This window comes from Equus quagga, chromosome 8, assembly GCF_021613505.1.
Source record: "Equus quagga isolate Etosha38 chromosome 8, UCLA_HA_Equagga_1.0, whole genome shotgun sequence".
NCBI classification, from domain to species: domain Eukaryota; kingdom Metazoa; phylum Chordata; class Mammalia; order Perissodactyla; family Equidae; genus Equus; species Equus quagga.
The window spans coordinates 31,618,591-31,635,894 of NC_060274.1; the positions used below are offsets into that span (position 1 = coordinate 31,618,591).

Below are 17,304 nucleotides of genomic sequence, written 5' to 3' on the forward strand. Positions count from 1 at the left end.
CATCTTCTTAACTATGCAAAGTAACATAAATACACGGGTACGACTTCCGAAATCTTTGAGAGCTTCCCAATACTGTGACTCCTAAGAGCCTGCTTACGGAGCACGTCCAGCTGCCGGGCACCATACCGAGCACCTCACAGCCGTCGTCTTATTTAATCCCCATCCTCTCCCTCTCACGCCACTGGCGTGCCTACTTAGAAATGAGGAAAATGAGGCTGAGAGAAGCTAAGGAACGGGTCTAAGGTCTAAGGTAGCCGGATGGAGGCAGAGCCAGATCTGAAACCCAGGCTGTCGGGCTCCAGAGCCACTCATCCCACATGCTCCCTCTCAGGGACTCTGCCGGACAAACACCTCAGGACTCAAAGACGGAAATGCAGGCAAGCCGGGCCCTCTGGGATGTCAGAGACTCTGCTCCCCCCAGCAGTCTAATCTACAACAGCCTCATAACGAATCCTAGTCTATACGGAATTATTTCAGTGACATTATAGAAAAATCAACATCAAGAAAACGTAAACTTATTACGTGACTGTTTTTCCAATTCTGAATTGGTCTTACACTAAGAAATACGTTTCACATCTGGATTTAATAGCCAGAAACATGTATGTGAACATGCCTAATTAAAAGTCTAAAAAAAATTTACAAACAGTACTTATCTTTTCTATGTGCAATGCGTTGTTATTTTCTATTTTATTTTATTACACTAAAAAAATATTAGTTAAGATCCACTAGGGGCCAGCCTGGTGGCTCAGTGGTTAAGTTTGCACGTTCCACTTTGATGGCCTGAGGTATGCTGGTTCGGATCCCAGGTGTGGACATGGCACCACTTGGCAAGCCATACTGTGGCAGGCGTCCCACGTATAAAGTAGAGGAAGATGGGCACGGATGTTACCTCAGGGCCAGTCTTCCTCAGCAAAAAGAGGAGGATTGGTAGCAGATGCTAGCTCAGGGCTAATCTTCCTCAAAAAAAAAAAAAAAAAAGATCCACTAAATTGATTTCATGACCCACTGATGGGCTGCAACCTGCAAGCTGAAAAACGCTGATATACTACAACTACCACTAACGAAACTTAACACTATTTTAGCAAAATAAAAAATGTAAATGAAAACAAAGTACGTTATCATTATAGATAAGTGACATTTTCATATCAAAGGGTAAGTCTAGATCTGGAATTTACTGAGACCACTGAGTTGGAACCACAGTTTGTGCGTGAGTGAATGCAGATTTGGACCTCACAAATTCAGAAAGTCTGTGGTGCTTATTTTACAGACGAGGAAACTTGCCCATGGTTTAGGCTTTGAAAAGTAAAAACTTTCAATCGATGGCATAACTACAGTCTTTAAGATGATAGCAAGTCCTGCCATCTATGTAGTTTTAATATAAATTATGGGGCTAAGATATACCGCCATACTGCACAAGCAAGGGAAACCTGGACCACTCTCCTGGACTGCTCTCAAAACCAATTCTCAGGAATTTCCTCCTTGGCATAGCTGAAAACTTTGTCTATGGGTAAATTCAGTAATTGAGGATTCCTAGAATTGTAACATTACCCACTTCTGGGAAGTTTGGTGGTGGAAGAGGAGATGAGGATTGGAGGCAGATAACGAATTCTGAAAAGTTACAGTAAACTCCTATTAACTGGGAGCAATGGAAGGGGGAATTTCAGACAACCCCAAATTCAGTAGGTTGTTAAAAGATGGTACAAAATTAATTTAACACAAACTTAAAATGCTAAAAATCCTGTGCTACAAGATTCTTAAAATCTTGTAACACATTTGCTTTGCTGTAGACATCACCTAGAGCCGCTCTGTCGCATACGGGAGCCACTAACAGTGGGCATGTGGCTAGTCTGAACTGAGATGTGCTATTAGCGTAAAGTAACACCAGATTCTGAAAACTCAGGAGGAAAAAAAAAAGAATGTAAAAGATTTCATTAGTAATTTTTAAAATACTGATTACACAGTGAAATGATATTTTGAATGTATTAGGGAAACTAAAACATATTGTTAAAAATCAATTTCATCTGCTTCTCTTTATTTTTAAATTTTTAGAAGATTTAAAATGAAAAAAATTGGCTCAGACTATAATTCTGTTGGACAGCACTAATTGAGAAGAATAAAATTTTCATGCCAGAAAGATTTGTAAAAGGCATTTACTCTTCTACTTAGTAGCTGAGTCCTCCTTTTTCTGAATAGCACGAGTGGACTCAAGTGGAGCAAGGAAACGCTCCCTTACCTCCTCCCCCCGGTCCCTCCCCCACCCAGAGCCCCACTCGAGATGGAGAGGCTGCTAGAGACAGAGCCGGGGCCTCCCTATCAGGGCCACACAGCCGACTGCCAGGAGGTCTAGCCCTTAGCAGTAGATACCATGTGATATAACTGTCATTCTGTGGTTCCAAACAACAGATTTCTTTGCTGATCTGTGGTCATATAAAAATTTTTTAAAACAAAACATAACTTTTTTGTGCCAGTTTATCTGCATACTGGTTATCCGCCACCAATAGAAACATTTTTAGTATAATGCTCTTTTAGATCAAACAGAGAAAAGTCACCCTTTTGTTAACTGCTGTAATTTTTCCAATAGACACGTATTAACATTCACCCAAAAAGAAGCAGTCACACTCTAGAAAACCTTTTCACATGTTTTTTTACTACTATTTACCTCGATGGCAACACTGGTTTCCTTATTTTTAAAAAGCTGGAGCTCTTCTAAACGCTGCTTTTCTTCGGCTGTCAAAACCGTCAACATATCTTCCGAAGGAGCCTTTAAAATACCCACGAGAAGCCTGGTGAGTCTCACACAGAATGCAAGGCTGTTTACAGCTCTATATTGCTACAACCTCTAGGAAATGCTATTTGTATACAGAAGGTGACTTCTGCTGGAAAGCTGCTCCTACCTCTTCATCCACTGGGACAGACAAGTCATCCAAATGGCTGACACGCCCATCTTTCCCTATTTCATGAACAACGAAGTCGGAGTACCTGATGAAAAGAAAACACACAACTTCAGAGCATCAGCATTTGGTTTCCTATTAATTTTAGGAGAAAGTTGATTAACAGTAAGATTTACTGTTGTACAAGACATGGATTTTTAAAAAATTTTCATATAGAAGTGTGGTTATGGGGGCCGGCCTGGTGGCACAGCGGTTAAGTTCACACGTTCCGCTTCTCGTTGGCCCGGGGTTCACTGGTTTGGATCCCAGGTGCGGACATGGCTCTGCTTGGCAGGCCATGCTATGGTAGGTGTCCCACGTATAAAGTAAAGGAAGATGGGCAGGGATGTTAGCTCAAGGCCAGTCTTCCTCAGTGAAAAGAGGAGGACTGGCAGTAGTTAGCTCAGGGCTAATCTTCCTCAAAAAAAAATATATATATATAGTTATGTTTTTGGTTTCTTAATGAATTCTGAGCCGCACCCTGGGCTTTGTATCAGAATGTAAAGAAAAGACCCTCCTAATTACTCTTCCAGAGAAACGCATAAATCAAAGCTTACTGATGTTACCCGATGATTATACAGACAGTCCATAGTACAGCGAATCATAAAATACTGTAAATGGTTAATGAAGTCACAGCCCAGTAAATCTACTATGAACCACCCTGAAACTTACCTTTATGATAAATACTCTATATGCATTATTTAAAATCCTCTCAACAACCCCAAGGTGGTATTAGGACCCATTTTTGGGATGAGGATACTGAGGCTCAGAGGAGTCAAGTAACTATAAAGTGGCTGAACTGGATTCACACCCAGATCCATCAGGCTCCAAGGACCACCTCCTTCCTCCTGTAGATGTGGCACATTCAGGTGAAAGAGTTTAAGATTTTAAGACCAATTCATAAAAAATCTGAAACCATTTAAAATGGTTTATTTGAAAGGAACGAACAGCACCCATTCACATATTAACAATGCATACCACTGGAAAATTATTTTTATTTACTCCTTTTATCTTTAAATGGTCTCATTTACCCATTTCAGCAGCTCTCTTTCCTCCTATTCATTTTTGACCATCAGTGCAAACAATCCTTGGGGATAGGGAGCTAAATGGAATACATTGCTGATTTCTTTCTAAAGAAAAGAACTAATATAACTAAAATAAATTTATACATAAACTAAACCTACCTTTCTTTTAAGATCCCCGAGAATCCTTGGTGGGAACTTACAAACTTGGTGATGCCTACATCAAGTTCGGTCAGTCCATGCTTCATCATGTCTGCAAAGCTCTCCGCTTCCTCCTCCTCGTCCCCCTCCTCTGAAAGGCCATCTTCCTCCTCCTCCTCCTCCTCTTCCAACCGAGCATCAGAATTCTCTGTACCCTCTCCCGCACTTACAGCACCAGGTGGCCCGAGCACATTCTCACCGCTGGGGGGAGAGGCATTCTCCAGCCCGGCTCGGCCTGTGGTCAGACAGCATTCCGACACCTTCTGTCTTTTTGCCTCCTCAGCTGGCGCCACACTGTCATTGTCTTCGACAGCCAGGGACCCACGCTTCAGTGACACACCAGTCATTTCTGTCATCTCCATTTTTAAGGCTCCAAGAAAACATTTAAGAGAACCTTTTGGGAAGGAAGAGAGAGTAGGAAGTGACAATGGCTTGTTTCAGCAAACAGAGCTAACTTCGTTCCTAGGGGCCTGAAAATCATTCATTAAAATAATTCTTCCTGCTGTTGGTGTGTAGCTTGGTGGGACAGAGCAACAGCACAACACTTCCGTGTGGAACTCGACAGTGTGCATCAAAACCCTTAAAATATGTATTTCCTCTGACTCAGAAACACAACCTTCAGGGAGGATCTTAAGAAAACAATTACGAAAGAGCTTAACGTTTTAGCTGTAATGATACTTACACCTCTGGGCTTTAGATTAGAAAAAATTAAGAACAATGACGCCTGGGTCCATAAACCACACAGTATGTAGAAACAATGTGAATTAAATCTGGGAAAGGTGGTTACTTCTAAGGCAGGATGGAGGTGGCTGGGAGATGTGCTGTTTTTACCGAACACCACAGTTGTATCACCTGAACTTTGTTTCACATACATTATTATCCTTCTGAAAAAGTGATTAAATAAAAATAGTGTATAAATACATTTACTGACATGAAAGCATACTCATATCATACCATACTAAGAAAAAAACAGCAAGGGGAGGGGGGAGTTGTTCAACGGGGGAAGAGTCTCAGTTCTGCAAGGTGAAAGAACCCTGGAGATGGGCTCCACGAATCTGTGAATGAACTCGACACTCCTGGACTGGACACTTATAAATGGTTAAGATGTTATACGCTATGTGTATTTTGCCACAACTTAACAAACACAGATTATAATTTAACTGGCCCATACACAAGGTACTGAGCTAGTCTCAGAAGGCACACATACCTCCCAGTACACAGCAGCCTGACAGAGGGCAACAGGTGACAATCAAGATCAATACATTTATCTGAGACCAAGAGTGCCTAATTTCATCTTATTTGAGGCTCTTGGTGAAATAAGGATAAAAATTTTTCCATAATAATTATATGGGGAGATGCTAAAATTAACGTACTAAGGTACTTAGTAAACATATTCATAAAGAACATCAATGAGCAGAGAGTTAATATTCTAGTTCTCCAAAGCTTGGATAACAAGAAACCCACCTACAGAAGCATCTATCGCAGAAGAATAATGATGATGAACTAAATTTTGAGAATCCATATTTGATCCTGCCTCATAGTCAAAAATCAAGAATGGAAAGCAAAGAAAAAGACAAATACATGCAAAAAGCGAAAGAAAAAAGGATCATGATAGCTACAAAAAAAACAGGGAAAAGGTACAGAAAAATGTCAGTAAAAACAATTTCCTTTGAAAGACAAAAAATTAAATAAACAGAATAGAAGAAACCAAGAAACTGAAACAGAAACACACAACTAGTTGCATAAAATTATCTCCAATTCAAATAGGAAAGCATTTATTCTTTATTTGTTCTAAGCGAGGAACAGTAAAAAAGAATGCTGCTTTATGCAATGCCGATGCTACTTCATTTTCTCTTGACATCAAGAAAGCTGCCCTCTCGGAGCCTACACACCAGTGAGGCAGACAGAAAGGACCCCAGGCTCACCTGGGGATACAGGAACAAAAGGAGACCTCACAGGGCGTTGGTGGCGAGGGTGTCAGAAGACATCCTTCCTATGAAGACCAGAAATGAACACCGGAGCCGAGTTTTGAGGAATGAATAAGAATAAGGTCGTGGAAAAAGGGGAGGTGGCTGTTTGGGGGCGGTGGACCAACCTGTGCAAAGACACGGAGGATGGGAGCGCACAGAGTGCTGGAAGAACCCCAAGGACTCAGCACGTATTGTGGAGGGTAAAACACACAAGGAGAGAGCCGGGAGTTAAAGCTAGGGCGTGGGCGGAGGCCACACCAGGCGAGATGGAGCGAATTACATCCTCAAAACCAAACACCGCTCGATTGGTGAGTCAGATTTTGTGGCAGCCCTCTGAAGAGCAATGGAGGTCAGGCTGGAAGACGGGGCAGGGGGACTGCTGTAGTTGAGGCAGGAAATCAGTGCAAGCTCATCCAGGCGGAGGCAAGGGCGGCAGAAAGGAGGGGAGGAGTCAGGGACATTTAGGAGTGGTGGGGACAGGACTGGGTGACAAATGGGGGAGGAAAGGGGAAACACTCCAGGATGACTCAGGTTTTCTGCCTTGGGGACCCCAGGAAGAGGAGACGATGGTGGGAGAAGACAAGCCCACTTATAGGCCTGTGGTGCTGTAAGTGCCCGGGGCACATCCTGCATCCAGTCACTACACTGTGTCACACACACTGTCACCTAAAACCCACAAGGGCTCCCCAATGCCGATATGACGTTCCCAGCTGGCACCACAGGAGCCTCCAGGAGACCCTGCTGCCCTTCAGAGGCCTGGACTCTCAGCGTCAGGGAAGCACGGCCAGGAACAGCCGCTTCGGCCCTGGGCTCAGGGCTTCCTGGTCGGCGGGACGCCCCTCTCCTGCCCAGAGTGCCGAGAACTCAGCAGGCTCCTCCTAACAACCTCACAGCCACAGGCCTTCGTGGAAACACCGATCGTTTCCTTCGCAGAAATGTCAGCTTCATCCTGCTCTGGCGCTGTCCATCATCCAGCACCACGTACCATTATCTTCCACACGCCTCCAACCACTCAGGCCCAGCCCAGGCCGGGGCCCATTCCCAGACTGCCTGCCCACGCGCTCTCTGATGGCAGGCCCTGCACACGCACCGCAGGTCACCTTCAAGACTCCTCCGCAGGCCACGAGCCCAACTCCCGTGCCTCCCTCTGTTAACTCCCGCTCTTCCCACTTGGCCTCCCATGTGGGTAGCTGAGTACCGCGCTTCTCCCCACCACCTTCTAGCTGTGTAACTGGTCCCAGGAAACCACTAATGTCCCCAAGCCCCCGTTCTTCGGTTGTAAACCAGGAATGATACGTGCTTCGCAGGATGCTGTGAAGATGAAACGTGGCACTGAACACAGAGCCGCGACGCATAGCAGGAGCCAAGCAGACGCCAGTGCCCGTTCCTCTCTCAAGAAGGCTGCAGACCCCGAGGATATCACGTGCACGCCAGAGAATCCAGGGTGGTGGAACAGGTGGCAACAGACATTCTGTAGACTTCTGGAAGAAGGTGCTGAAGCCGTTCCCCGTTTACAGAGATCAAACACACAGTAAGTAGCAAAGCCCTAAGGAAACGCTGGACCTGGACAAGGACCACCAACGGTCACTAACATGCAAAAAAGAGACCACCACACACTGCGTGCTCCTGAAAGTACACGCTGTTATTTACGAAGTACTCTTACTGACGGAAACTCTGTGCCTAACTACTAGCGTAGGTGGCACCCAGGGACAGAAGATGTTCATCACCGCAAGGAAGCAATCAGCAAAATCCTGACCATGGGAAACTCTGCAAGGACAAGGACACCGTTCCTCCAACTAATAAACAGCAAGGGCACAAAGGAAGGGGGAAGTTACACATAAACCTACAAAGAAAGGCAATGGGTGGATCCTGATTCAAAGAAATCAACGGTTAAAAAAAGCACTTACTGGCACAACAGTTAAGTGCACACGTTCTGCTTCTGCGGCCCAGGGTTCATCTGTTTGGATCCCGGGTGTGGACATGGCACCGCTTGTCAAGCCATGCTGTGGTAGGTGCCCCACATATAAAATAGAGGAAGATGGGCATGGATGTTAGCTCAGCGCCAGTCTTCCTCAGCAAAAAGAGGAGGATTAGCAGCAGATGCTAGCTCAGGGCTAATCTTTCTCCAAAAAAAAAAAATTTTAAAAAAGGGCACTTATGGGGGCTGGCCTGGTGGCACAGTGGTTAAGTTTGCGTGCTCTACTTCAGCAGCCCAGGGGTTTGTCATTTCAGATCCTGGGTGTGGATCTACACACCTCTCTATTACCATGCTCTGGTGGCATCCCACATACAAAAAACAGAGGAAGACTGGCATGGATGTTAGCTCAGGGCCAATCTTCCTCACCAAAAAAAGAAAGAAAGAAAGAAAAAGAAAAAAAGTGCTTATGAGGCAATCAGGCGTACTAAAACTGTGGGGACATCTGATGACATTAAGGTACACTGTCAACTTTTTAAGATGCAATAATACTATTGTGGTTACATTTAGAAATAGAATCCTTATGTTTTAGAGACACAAACCAAAATATTTACAGTTGAAAAGATAGTCTGGAATTTGCTTCAAAATACCTTACCAGCAGTGAATGGAAGTGGAGTAGGTGCAGATGTAAGACAAGGCTGGCCGTCCGTTGGTCACTGCTGAAACTGGGTGATGGGGATAAGGGGAGATCACATCACATCACTCTCTCTACTTTGCATGTCTGAAATTTTTTATCATAAAAATAAAAGCTCAAAGTACAAAAAGATACATAAACTATGCTACCCTGAGCACACCGCCCGTCTTTTTAGTTCTGCTCCCTCTGCCATCGCCTGTCTGCAAACACATCGAGACATCCAGTCCCAAGACACGGCCTCTTCCATCTTCCCTTCTTCTAGCACCCCAGACCTCAACCACTCCTAGCTGCCGCTCAACACTCTCGCTCACTAGCCCTTCTCCTCCAGGATCCCTGCGAAACCTCAACCAAGGACCAACTCTGCTGTCGATGACGTCTGTGCTCCTGGTGCTGCTGGAGAAAACCTCACCGGGTCAGGGCGCTCCTCTCTCATGACAGCCCTCCACGCCGCCTGCCCATCGCTGGTCATGCGGTCTTCCCCAAGTCTTAGCTGCTGTTCACAAAGAAGATAGGGACCTCTGGCAGACACACGTCCTTAGCATATTCACAAGATCGCTTATTATGACCATCCCCACAACAGGGCAACCCTCCTAAGGGACCCCCACACTCACTTTAACCCTCACTCGCTCCTCAGCACTGCGGAGTGCACTCCCTTGCTGCACTCACCAGGCACCCCCTGCCAGACGCCACCCCAGGACCGTGACACGACACCGCAGTGAACCGAATAATCGCCCCGCCAGCGTGGGGCTCCTTGCCAAACGCACAGCAGGCAATCCTGGCCCTACCTGACATCTCCTCCCAGCAGCACAAGGTCCCGCTCTCCTCTCTCCCCGCCTCTCCAGGAGGAGCTCCTTTCCTCTCCTTCTCTGTCTGCCACGCAACTCTGGGCTTCCCTGGGTGCCTTCTCCAACCCTGCTCCCTTCTCGCTCCCAAGTCTTCCAGCAGGGACTCCGCCATCCCCAGCTCCCCAGGTTGCTCGGGGGCCAAGGGGACCAAGGCGATCTAAGGACAGCAGGACAACCATAGAGCGTGCAGTGAGCTCACCCGAACCTTGCCCCGACGCAGCCACTCAGCCCCTCTCAGCTCTGAAACCCGGAGGCCCAGAGACGAAGCGCCTCGCTCGGAGTTGACACAGCCAGCCAGAGGGACATCAGAGGTTCAAATTCAACACGCCCGAAACTGATCTCACCATTTCCCACCCCAAACGCACTGCTTTGAAACTGCACCTGTTACCTCAGGGAGTGTCATCACAAACCGCCTACCGGTCACCTAAGTCAGAACGTGGCCTCATCCCAAGCCCTCACATTGCCCTGCGCCTACATCAGAGACTTGGTGAACGAAATTCTAGAAGGTTTAGGCCAGCAGTGTGGCACCTAACATCCCTGGAATGAGGACATTGGCAGATGACAGATCTGAAGTCTCAACCACTCACACTTGCTTCCGCAGCACTGCCACTGAGGCTGGAACGCTGACCAGACCAGCCCGGCCCCGCACAAGGGTGGAGCATCGAGCGCCGCTCTCAGCCCTTACTCAGCGAACTGCAGTCTGTGGGGTACCACTCGGAGTTGATCTAGGTTTTGCTATTTACTAAGCGGGTCATGTACCTCTCTCAGCCTCAGTTTCTTTCTCTGTAAAGCTGAAAAAGGATGACTTGGTTAAAGGTTTGAAATAGCTGCTCCTACTCACCTGCTGCCATTAATTTTTATTAAGGATGGTTTACGTGGCAGCACTGTATTGCTGAGTCTGGAGAAAAAACAGCATCTTATGCTTCTTTTGTTCTCCGGGCTAATGATGAAACATGGTTTTCTCCTTCAAACACCATTTAATTTTAAGAGACTGTCAAAGCACTGCCAAGAGCACCAAACAAACAGGCCTTTAGTGATTTTCTGGCAGTCTTTTTCTTGAAACTTGTAAACACTTGCCTCATCTCTTTTTCTTGTTGTATTTACTTGCAAAGACAAACTCATTAACTAATCTCTCTTTTGTATTTCAAATGAAATTATAATTTTCATTTGTTTTAGGCTGAGGGTCCTATCGCAGACAATTATTAAAGTAAATATAGCACCAATGATTATAAATCTCTTCATATGTATTTTGTTCAGTTCTGTCTGTGGGCCTAGAAGCTGAGAACACATTTCCTAGACCAGCTGTGCAAACTTCTGGACTAGGAGAGGCAGAACTCAAATAAGTGTCATTTTCCTAAGCAGGAACTATATAAAAGGAAAGACTGAAATGCAATATAATTTTTAAATGAGAGAGAGGACCCTGTGAACACGGAAGAGCCAAGAGGAATTCAGTCACAAAGATAAAATGACCCTGAGTGCCCCCATGTGATTTTCCTAAGGAAATGAGTTTTGCATTCAGGAAAATCCAAATATACATAAGCATCATACCTCAAAGCTCTAAAAAGTGACCAGCTTAAAAAAAAAGGGAGGGAGCAGCTTTATGAGCTGTTTTTTTTTTAACAGTATTAAAAACAAAGTTCTTTTTAAAGAAATGTTATGCAGCACAAATAGACCATCCACGATAGCAATGACAGCACCTCAAATGTCCAGTAAAATCTACAGATCAGAAGCTTCGGGCAGACGATGGGGCAGACAATGAAACCCACTGATATCTTCCCATGAACTTAAAATCTACACAATTCTTTGGAGGGAATACTAAAATAATGCTTGTTTGTTTCCTCTACGCTCCAAATGGGCCAAATAAGGTTAGGAATATTACAACTGTAACAGTATTTTAAAATCTGTTTCCTTAAGATATTAGACTCACCAATAAGCTTCCTCTGCACTCACAATAAAGTTCTGCATTTTCAAAATTTTAATATAACATTGACGACAGTCCCTGAACATTATTTCCTGCAAAACAAACATCTTAAACAAGAGCCGTATTAGCCTTAATCCTGTCTATATTTCAAAACCCTCCACACCTTCCACTCTTTAAATGCACCTATGCTCCATCCTCTGCAAACTGTCAGGAATCCCAGGAGCCCTCAAGATAAAGAGCACTTTTTTTTTCAGGGCAGAGCACGCTCTATACTCTCATATGCAAAGTTAAGTCCCTGACATTTGCTCATTCCACAAATATTTACTGAGCACCTCTTATGTTGATGGCACTGTTCTAGACAATGGGGAAAAAGGGAAAATTTCCTGCCCTCATTGAACTTACATTTATTTAAGGATACATCAGAGAATAAAATAAAAAACAATCTCAGAACATGCAAGCATAGGGGCCACAGATAAAGCAGAGTAAGGGGAATGAGAGCAAGGGGTACTGTTCAGGGCAGCCTCCCTGGGGAGATGCTTTTTGAGCAGATTTGAAGGAAGAACCAGATACGAAAAGATGTGTGGGGAGAGTTCCAGGCAGCGGGAACAGCACGTGTAAAGGGCCTGAGGCAGGAGCAAACCTAGTCAACAGACCAGCTGGACTGTAATTTCTCTCTCCTACTTGGGGACAAAAGCTTTGTTTTATTAATACTCGTATCACCCAGTCTCTATCAAAAGATATGTTCAAAAGGAGTTGTTAAATTAATAAATTCGGACTGTTGGCTACTTGCCAAAAGACGGAACAAAATCACTGCTCATCCATCCCCTTTTCAGTATGAGTGTACAGCCTGATTTTTGACAGATCCCTCAATTGTCAAGGCCTCCCAGGCCAATGGGGCATGCCTGTTTCACAGATGACCACTGACTTGAAACAAAAGCCCGTAGTAATCCTCTATTTTCGGAATGAAAAAAAAAAAAAAGCGGTCTGACAACGGGACCAAATATTTGAAAACCTAAACTGTCTCCAAACGCTACTTCTTGGCAGGCGCCAAGCCCCGGCAATGAGGACGGACCTCTCAGGGCAGAGCTGGCGGGAAGGACTCCGCGTGGATGAGTTTCAACACGCACAGCAGCACCGCCTCCACGCAATCACCAAACACGCACCGGGCAGAGCGCTGGAGGAGACGCTCCTGCTCTGGGAAACGTGCACGAAACGAGCGCAGCAGGCAGCGCTGGGGGACCACGAGGGCCGCGGCACGTGGGCGGGACCCTGGAGCAGACGGGCCCCGCGAGGTGTGGAGCCGCCACCGGCTTCGGGATAAAGGCTGGGGTCTCTTCCGCGAGGGAGAAGAGTCGGGGGCAAAGAACGAGAGGCGCGGGGACGCGATCCGCGGGAGGGGGCGGGGCCGGGCCCGCCAGCGCAGGACCCGACGGGCTCCGGGCGCGCTCCCGCGGGCGCGAGCCACCGTGGGGGCCTCAGACCCCCGCCGGGACGCCTTCCCGCCCCGCCTGGCCCCTCCGGGCGGGGCCTTGAGGCCGCGGGGCCGGGCCGAGGGTGGCCGCAGAGGCCGCGCACTTACCCGGGGCCTGGGAGCGCGGGCGCGGCGCGGGCCGGGCGGCGAGGAGGCAGGCGCGCGACTCCGGGCGCAGGAGGGCGGCGGCGGCGGCGAGGGCCGCTCGGAAGAGCCAGCCGCGAGGGCGGCCGGGCATAGACAGCGCCGCCCGCGCCCGAGGCCGGGAGCTCTCAGAGGCCCTGCGGGCGCCCGGGCTCGCACACGTGCGGCGCAGCGTCGCGCCGCCACCGCCGGCCCCACCCCCGGGGCGGAGCTCGCCCTGCGCCGCCGGCCCCGCCCCCGTCGTAGGCCCCGCCCCCGTCGTAGGCCCCGCCCCCGCCGCCCGCGCGGAAGGGGAGGCCCCGCCCACCCGCCTCAGTGCGGTGGGGGGCCGCCACGCGCTCGCCCTTACTGGCTTTTCCTGCTGTGGGGTGGAGAGCTGTCGGGGGTCCGTTCACTCAGGGAGTCCCCAGGCGGTCGCAGCTGGGCTTTGGCTAGAGCAAAAGTGACTTTATCATGCCCCAAAGAGTCCACATTTTGTTTATCCACATTTTGTTTATCCATTATCACTTGGGTTGCTTCCATCTTTTGGCTACTGTGAATAATGCTGCTATGAATATGGGTGTACCAATATCTCTTTGATACCTCGCTTTCAATTTTTTTGGGTATATACCCAGAAGTGGAATTGCTGTATCATATGGTAATTCCATTTTTAATCTTTTGAGCAACCCCATACCATTTTCCACAGCAGCTATAGACTTATTTTAAAATCTGGGTTTACATGTGGGGATCTGGTTAACTGAGTATAGACTTGTAGTGTTCTATACTCTGAAATTATTCACTTCAGTTAAGTACCTTGGATAGTTTTCTGTCCCTAATGCATGTACAATCACACGTCCTTGGGCTGTGGTTAATTCATTGGTTAATGTCCCAATGACATCAACTGCAAATATTTTTACCGCAGCCACTCAGTAAAAATTCAATCCTAATCTTTTAACTTTTGTATACTTTAAAGAGTATCTTCTCTGAGATTGTGGCCCAACTTCTCATAAACGTGCATGGAGGAAGGAATGTTCACATGTCTTTGGCCATTAGCTGGGTCCACGGTTAAAACTTACCCTTTTTGCATTTCAGCCCAAACCGCCTTAGACAAGGTCCGAGTGAAACATGCATTTTCAGTTTTCCAAAATGGCAGCCCTTTATTGGTTTGTATAGTTAAAATGTGTTCAGAGCCTCTCCCCCATACCAACTCCCTCTAATAAACATTTAACAGTTTAATGTTCTACTTGACTTTAAAAAATTACAGCCAAACATGTATAATATTCGGATCTTGCTTTTCACCCCACACCAGCACTATGGATTGCTAAGAGCCTAGCGCACACAATTTATCTCCTATTTTGTCCTTATTATTGCCTGGAGTTGTGTCCATCTTAGGTGTCTCTCTCCACTCCCCAGAGAGTAGCTGTTTTCTGTGCTCCCCCAGTCATGCAAACATTTCCATTGTTGAACCCACTGCACTCAATCTTAAATTATAGATTTTCATTTGTATTTCCTTTACCAGGAAGTGAATTCTTCAGAAGCAAACATTTGGGTTTAGAGAATCTTTTTACTCCTTTAATTTTATTTTTTATTTTTATCAGAGTTATACATGCCTGTGATTTAGGGTCAAATAATTCTGTAGAAGCCTTGTTAAGTTTTACAATGAATCAGCAGAGACTGTGACTCCAGTCTTTCCCTTACCTTGTTCCCTCTCCTCAAAGGCAGTCATTTCATCTCTTTCAACTGCTTATTTTGGTATTTACCTTCATTTCTCCATATAAAATGTTTGTATTGCTATTTCTTGATTTTTCACTTTTAGGCATTACCTATTGACTTCACTTAATGGAAAATGAAGATTTAGCTCTTCTTCCTTCTCCCAACCCTTCCGCCACCCCCACCACACTTCCCATCCCTTTACCTGTCCAATCTAGTTATATTGTACTTAAAAAAAAAAAGATTTGTGTTTACTTCATCATTACCAGGTAAACATTACTCAACATGTTGGGCAAAAATAGTATACTATGATTCCTTCTCTTCTGCTCAGCTTTCTGTTTTTCCTGCAGTTAATGATTATCTTATTTTGGCTTATTCTTCACCACTAAGTCAAACCCAAACTTCTTAATGATTGTTTAAATCTCTCCCTCCAGAGATTTAGATAGATGAGGTGTTCTATCAGTTTCACCTTTCTGAAGGAGTCTCTTCTGGAGCCTTCTGACCTACACCAATCGATGTCGAGTGCATAGTTGTTGTCAGGGCATCATACTTCATTTTTCCCCTGTGTTAGATCTTCTGTTTCTTATATCCCATGTCTCCTTTTTTCTTTGTTTAGTCTCTCATTTTAGTGAAGCACAACCTCCAGTTGCTTCCTGAGAAAGGAGAAGTAAATAAAAGGGAAATTTTTTGAGATCTCGAATGTCTGAACATACCTTTATCCTTTGCCCCTAGTTGATTGGTAGTTTACTACTGATCAAGTATAGAACTCTAGTTTGAAATAAATTTGCTTTTGAAATTTGATAGAATCACTCCCATGTCTTCTAGCTTTCTTCGTGACTGCTGAAAAATGGAAAGATATGCTGATTCTTGATCCTTTGTTGGAGATCGCTTTTTCTCTCTGGAAGCTTAAGGTTGTCTTTTTGCCCCCAGTTTTCTGCAGTTTCAACCGATGAGCCGTGGGGTGAGTCAACTTTTACCCATTGTGCTGGGCACTCAGTGGGCTCTTTCAATCTGGAAACTCATGACTTTTAGTTTGGGGAAATTTCCTTGAATTGTTTTGTTGATGATCACTCCTTCCCTAACCCCAGTTGCTTTTTTCTTTTGGAACTCTTATTTTTCAGATTTTTGGCCCCCCTGGAGTGGTCCTCTAATTTATTATTTTTTTTTCCTGTTTTTCCTTTTTTTGTCCTTTTGCTTCTTTTCCCTAGGATATTTCCCAACACTTATCTTTCAACCTTTTCATTGAGTTTTTCATGTCAGCTATCAGATTTTTTGGTCTCTGAATACTCCTTTTTAAATATAATAGTATCCTGTTATTGTTTTATGGTTGCAATGGTATTTCATATCTGAGAATATTGATTTTACATATAATATATATGTATATATACTGTCAACCTACACAAACAGAAACCAGCTTAAGAGGCAAAGCATTTATTTGGGATCAAAGAATTGTAATTTAGGGAGCACAGATGCAGGTAGAAACCCAAATAGTGTCCCGATTATAGGAGAGGGGCTCAAGGTTTGTATGGAAAAAGGGAGTTGTATTTAAGAAGAGTTCATTGGTGCTAGATGAGATAAGACTAGGTTTGTACTTCATAGATTGGCCTGAGGTTCAATCATCAGGCAAAAGGCTAGACTTGTACTTCACTGATTGGTTCCATCAGTTCTTACAGACAAGATATCCTTGTCCTTACTGACTTCTTTGGAATGTTGGTGGTTTGGTCCAGTTCGGAAGATAAAGGAAACAAGACATGCAAGGCAATTCCTCTGAAATGACTGCTCTGGCTCTATTTTAGTATGGTTCCACTCATGTCATCTTTCACAATAGACATATTTTAAGTTTTCTCCCCACTGAATGGTTTCTGTTTCTTCTAAGGGTTGCTCACCCCCCCCCCCCCCCCACCCCCCCCACCCCGCCCACCACTTGTTTTAGTCTCTATGCTACCTCCTTCCATGGTTGCTTTTAAAGTTGGTCAAATCCCTGAGTCCTCTACCTACCTCTTGCTGGCTGTCAGATAACTTTACCTGACAAAGAACAGGTGTTTTTGGGTCTCTGCACTGTGCAAAGTGCACATTAGATCCTGAGTCCTTTTCCTCCATTCGGCTCCAAGAACGTTTACAACCAGATCTGCACCCTCTAGGCAGGAAACTGAAGGGTCATCTCTAGTTGAATCTGATCATCCTTAAAAGCAAGATCCAAAGATAATGACACAGGAAATTTCCCAACGAAACAGCTCTCCCCAAATTACATTAAAGCTAGTCAACAAGCCCCCTCACACTCTCGGAACATCTGGGATAACATCTAAAATACAAATTGAAATGATTCATGATTAAGCTCAGCGTGGAAGGAGAGATACCTTCAAGCTCCATCATTATGAGCCCCGAAGAAGTGGAGGCTGTTTCATCGAGGTTGGGAAGGACCGTCCCCCGCTTCCGGAGCGGCGACGCCCCCCCGGCCGGCAGGGGGGGCCACTGCGCACGGCCGGCGACGGCGCGGGCAGG

At 45.7% G+C, this 17,304-nt stretch overlaps 1 protein-coding gene and 1 long non-coding RNA gene across 3 annotated transcripts in view; both read right to left on the bottom strand.

The window, feature by feature from the left end:
* Nucleotides 1–13,298, bottom strand: part of PUS7 (pseudouridine synthase 7) — a 46,954-nt gene extending 33,656 nt beyond the window's left edge. The window contains exons 1-4 of one of the 2 annotated variants that reach the window (XM_046670062.1): nt 13,078–13,298; nt 4,115–4,547; nt 2,895–2,979; nt 2,660–2,761 (exon numbers count right to left, since the gene is read on the bottom strand). In XM_046670062.1, coding sequence (XP_046526018.1) covers nt 2,660–2,761; nt 2,895–2,979; nt 4,115–4,547; nt 13,078–13,207 — 750 coding nt within the window. In that variant the 5' untranslated portion in view covers nt 13,208–13,298. Of the gene's footprint in view, nt 1–2,659; nt 2,762–2,894; nt 2,980–4,114; nt 4,548–8,693; nt 8,713–13,077 lie in introns of those variants that run through there. The other variant, XM_046670063.1, reaches the window with a different exon arrangement.
* A 936-nt stretch (nt 13,299–14,234) lies between these two features.
* On the bottom strand, nt 14,235–17,245 carry LOC124243807 (uncharacterized). The gene is made up of 3 exons (XR_006889785.1): nt 17,160–17,245; nt 16,801–16,984; nt 14,235–15,455 (listed from the first exon to the last, which is right to left on the bottom strand). It is a non-coding gene; the product is annotated as an uncharacterized LOC124243807 (long non-coding RNA).
* Between the last annotated feature and the right edge of the window lie 59 nt (nt 17,246–17,304).